A 4,519-nucleotide genomic window follows, 5' to 3' on the forward strand; every position below is an offset into this window, starting at 1 on the left:
CACAAAGAAAAAGGGGGGGGGGGGGGGGTATTGTAGGCACAATAGGTGCCTACGCAGCTTCATTGCTTGGCCTCTAATTATGCCTACTTACAGGCTGCCATTTTCAATTTCGATCAAAGCCAACTGAACTCCTCCTAGACCATTGGTCTGATTTTCTGATTGTTCTGATTGCAACAAAATGTTACAGAGTATGGGCCCTATTTATGCCTGTCGCGATAACAACTTTTTGTTGTGCGATATATTGCCCCAGAAATAATTGCGATAAGCGATATTATTGTCATTTTAAAGACCATTTTATGCCACTGAATATATAATCATAATGTAACAGCATAATAATGCAAGAAGGCCTACACACTTCCAAATGACAACAAACGTTTAATTTTTAAGAATATTTAGATCATGGAAATTAAGTATCAAAATATTAGATACCTTAAAAAAACTTGAATAAATAGTAAATAAACATTTTCTAACAAAAAGTGCAAAGTAACAAGTAGAAAAAAAGAAAAATGCAAAGAACTTGTATGGAGATTTTTCCATCTGCAGATTTGTCCCTGACCTTAGCAGTCAGATGTCCGTATGCACAAAGGCACAGATCCCTAAACAAGATAATATCTGCTGATGAAACTTTTTTTGTAGAAGCGTTTTTAAACTTTGAACTAGCACCTCATGACTACACCACGTTATGTACAGGAAGCTGCAAAAGACACAGGCACAAGTGGAATGTACAAAACATGGTGACATTAATTTTTAAGCAAATATAATGTGCGATATATTGCGTCACCAAAAATTATTGCGGTTATGTACATATATTGCGCGATAAGTTGATATATTGATTATTGTGACAGGCCTAGCCCTGTTTTAACGATCTAAGTGCATGGTCTAAAGTGCATGGCGTAGGTGCACTTAGGGCGTGTCCAAATCCACTTTTGCTAGTTTAACGACGGGAAAAGGCCTAGCCCTGTTTTAACGATCTAAGTGCATGGTCTAAAGTGCATGGCGTAGGTGCACTTAGGGCGTGTCCAAATCCACTTTTGCTAGTTTAACGACGGGAAAAACAGTCGGCGCGCCTGGCGCATGGTCTAAAAGGGTTGTCCCTATTCTCTTAATGAGTAATGGGTGTGTTTTGGGCATAACGTGCAATAAACCAATTCGAGTCTCATCTCCCATTCCCTTTAAGAGCCAGTTGTGCACACAATGTATTGTTGGCTATTGCTACAAATATACTCGTGCTACTTATGACTGGTTTTGTGCTCCAGGGTCACAAATAAGACCATGCTGCTTTGCAATATCAATATGTAAAGGTACAGTGGTCTTCACAGGTCTGCATTGCATTGCTGTGTTGTGCAGTGCTATTGTGTGTTAAGTAAGGGAGTGTTCATCACCTTGTTGTAGTATCCGTAAGTAATAGCATTGGGTTCAACACCAGCCTTTTTCATCTCCATTAAGACACGCACAGCCATGACAGGCATCTCCCACAAACCACACAACTGCATCACCACACGGTAACACACCTGTTAAACACAACGGTTGTGCTGTAGGGTCACACCAAGGTCTACAGAAAGTCATTCTTTACATACACAAATGCATGAATACATGCATGAATACACAAGCCACGTGAGGCAATTTAAGTGTCATTTCCTGAAAGAAATGTGTAAGGAAAGAACTCAACTATAGTTTCAGATCCCTATGACCCCGTTTAAGCTTGGTATTAACAATCTGTTTCAAGATCTGAACACAAATAGACAGTGCTAAATACATACATGCTAAATAGATAGTTTGAGATATGTTGTAATCTGATCACTCAAACCATCTTTGGTGGTGGTCAGGGATGCATGTGTGTTTAATTAATGAAACATTATAAACAAATTCAGACCATCTAAGCTTTAGGGCACAGTTCACTTAAAACTTGCATAAAGAATGAAAAAGAATCCTATATATTATTTAATTTACTTTACATTTGCTTAATTACAAATATTTTAGCTGCCTATATTTTATAGTGTAGCAGTAAAGTGAATTGCAACTAACAATAAGAGATCTAAATCCACTGACAAGCTATTGTCAATAATAATAATTGAATAAACGCTGCAATAATAATAACAACAATAATAAAATATATAACAAAAATGATGTTATCTACACACCTCATCGAGCACCTCGACCTCAGAGCTCCTCATCTTGAGCAGAACAGTGAAGGCCTGCTGCATGGTGCGGGATTTGGATTGGGCAGTACGCATGCTGGCAGGAAGAAAGATGAACCACAGACTGTAGCAGTGACTAAACAGACACTTTGCCCACTGGGGTGGATTGGAATAGAAACGCTTTGCCAGCTTGTAGGCCATTTTGATTTCCTGTGTGGAACAAAAAAGTAATGCTTCAGGTTCAGAGACCACAAAGGGGTTATTGAAGGGCATTCCCTGTTAAACTGCTTTCAGGTGCAAGAAACAATTTTGTCTATATTAATAGATCAAACCTATGTACCCTGTTTGTGCACTTGGGCAGCATTTTTCTTTTCTTTTTTATTTGGAACTCAACAGCTGTAGTCACCATCCACTTTCAATGTATTGAACAGAACAGCCTGTGCATACTATAAAGAAATTCCTTTAGTGTTGCTGTCAGGACTCTGGTTAGATCTCCCCTTGTGTTTTCTTTCCTTTTGCTTTGTTTCTGTCTCTTCCATGCTATAATAACTCACATGTTTCTCTTTATCTCTTAATTTCTCCGCTATATTTATCCTTCTGTGACTGTGCTTACATTTTTACTCTGTGCTACACAGTACTATATAGTATTTTACCGTTTCACACATTTAACAGGTGTGCAGTATTATTTATATCATTGAATCATGTCACATAATCATTTTAATCGTTTACTTTGCATCAAAACATTAAAAGTGGTAGCCTGTTCAAAACATGGATTTATATGCTAAATGTCATTATTGTCACAAATACAAATGCTAGAAATATACACTGAAAATTCCTCTAATAAAATAAAATTACTTAATGCAGCGTAGTTTTAAAACTTTTATTTGTAAAATTAATGTGGTCACAATAGTGACAAAGTAAATATGTGTTTAGAAAACTAGGCCCGGCCTATAACACTCATTTTTACATTCACAGTAATCCACCTTTTTGATCATTTTATTTATTTTATAGCATAATACACACCTCTTTAAATGTATAATAATCTAAAATATTGTCTAGTATTGTACAGTACAAAGCACACTTCAAGCACTGCTTTCGCTGTAACAGTAGTTACATTGATTAAATGTTATAATGCTATATTATTATCGTTAGTAATGTTACCAGTTATTTATTTTATTTCATCTTCATTCACAAGTGAAAATGTCTCAATTCCAGCTTTATTGGGCAACAGCACCAACGGTCCCCTTTGCGCCACTTGATGGTGATTTCGAGAACGAGTTTCACAAGTGACTGGGTGGCATTTACATGCCGCTGTAATGGGCATTTTGGTCGACTACCTACTGTAGTTAACATTACAAAATTTAGGGCTGCCACTAACGACTATTTTTATTTCGATTAATCTATCGACTAATTTATTGATTAATCGATTAATCTAAACGATTCATTTTCCACAAAAAAAATCAACAATTTGACTTAAGAATATTTTATTAAACTATATTTCATTAAACCAAATGAAATCCAAAAGTAAAAAAGTGCAACATAGAGTGCAAGAAGCAAGTGTCCATCTCATAGTCCAAATCACTGAAACCAAAGTTCAGTATTATAGTGTAAGAATGACAACATATCCACATTTTCTAGTCTACTACTAATAAAATTATAATCCAAAAACACTTTTTAAAGGAGTATTTGCCAGAAATATTATTTACCAGAATTTATATAGGAGAAAAATTTAACTGCAGTATTTCTGAAAACTTTTTTTTAATAAAATAAATTGCTTTTTTTTATAAAAAAAAAATAAAGATGCTTTTGATTATTAAAATTTAATGGAACCATTAAAATGGAACCCAGAAAATAATGGAAAACAGAATTTGGTAAAGATAAAACTGTAAAACTCAATTAATTAGACAGGCTTTTTGATTAATACAATTTTATTCAACTATAAAACAGAGTATAGAAAAATGAAAATGGAAAAAAATGAATTTGGAAATAAAACGGATTTCATAATGCCCTATAATTATAATTAATTTTTTTTGTGGTAATAAAAATAGATGTAAGTGATCAATAGCCTTTAAAATTACTTAAAATACATATATAATAGCAATGAGGCAATACTAATTAGTTCAAATAAAGTATCAAAAGCAGGAAATCATATGGTTTTATTGAACAAAACTGTTAAATAACACAATGTATTATAAACAATAGAGCTAATGTACATTACGCATTACAACAAAGGCCTGCAGAGGGCGCCAACATCCTGATGATTATTTTTACACATTGCTGTGCGATCTAATCCTTGTTTAATATTGACCAAGCACCATTTAATTCAAATGTCCACTTAATCTTTAATAATTGGCCATTTCTTTAGGACAGAAATGCTATAG

At 34.5% G+C, this 4,519-nt stretch overlaps 1 protein-coding gene across 1 annotated transcript in view; it reads right to left on the bottom strand.

Annotated features, from left to right (window-relative positions):
• The window catches only part of dennd4c (DENN/MADD domain containing 4C), a 65,829-nt gene that overhangs the window by 11,558 nt on the left and 49,752 nt on the right, over positions 1-4,519 (bottom strand). Inside the window, exons 13-14 of the mRNA XM_016242667.1 lie at positions 2,142-2,348; positions 1,383-1,511 (exon numbers count right to left, since the gene is read on the bottom strand). Coding sequence (XP_016098153.1) covers positions 1,383-1,511; positions 2,142-2,348 — 336 coding nt within the window. The remainder of the gene's footprint in view (positions 1-1,382; positions 1,512-2,141; positions 2,349-4,519) is intronic.

Source organism: Sinocyclocheilus grahami, unplaced genomic scaffold, assembly GCF_001515645.1.
Source record: "Sinocyclocheilus grahami isolate Dianchi unplaced genomic scaffold, SAMN03320097.WGS_v1.1 scaffold668.1, whole genome shotgun sequence".
Taxonomy (NCBI): Eukaryota; Metazoa; Chordata; class Actinopteri; order Cypriniformes; family Cyprinidae; genus Sinocyclocheilus; species Sinocyclocheilus grahami.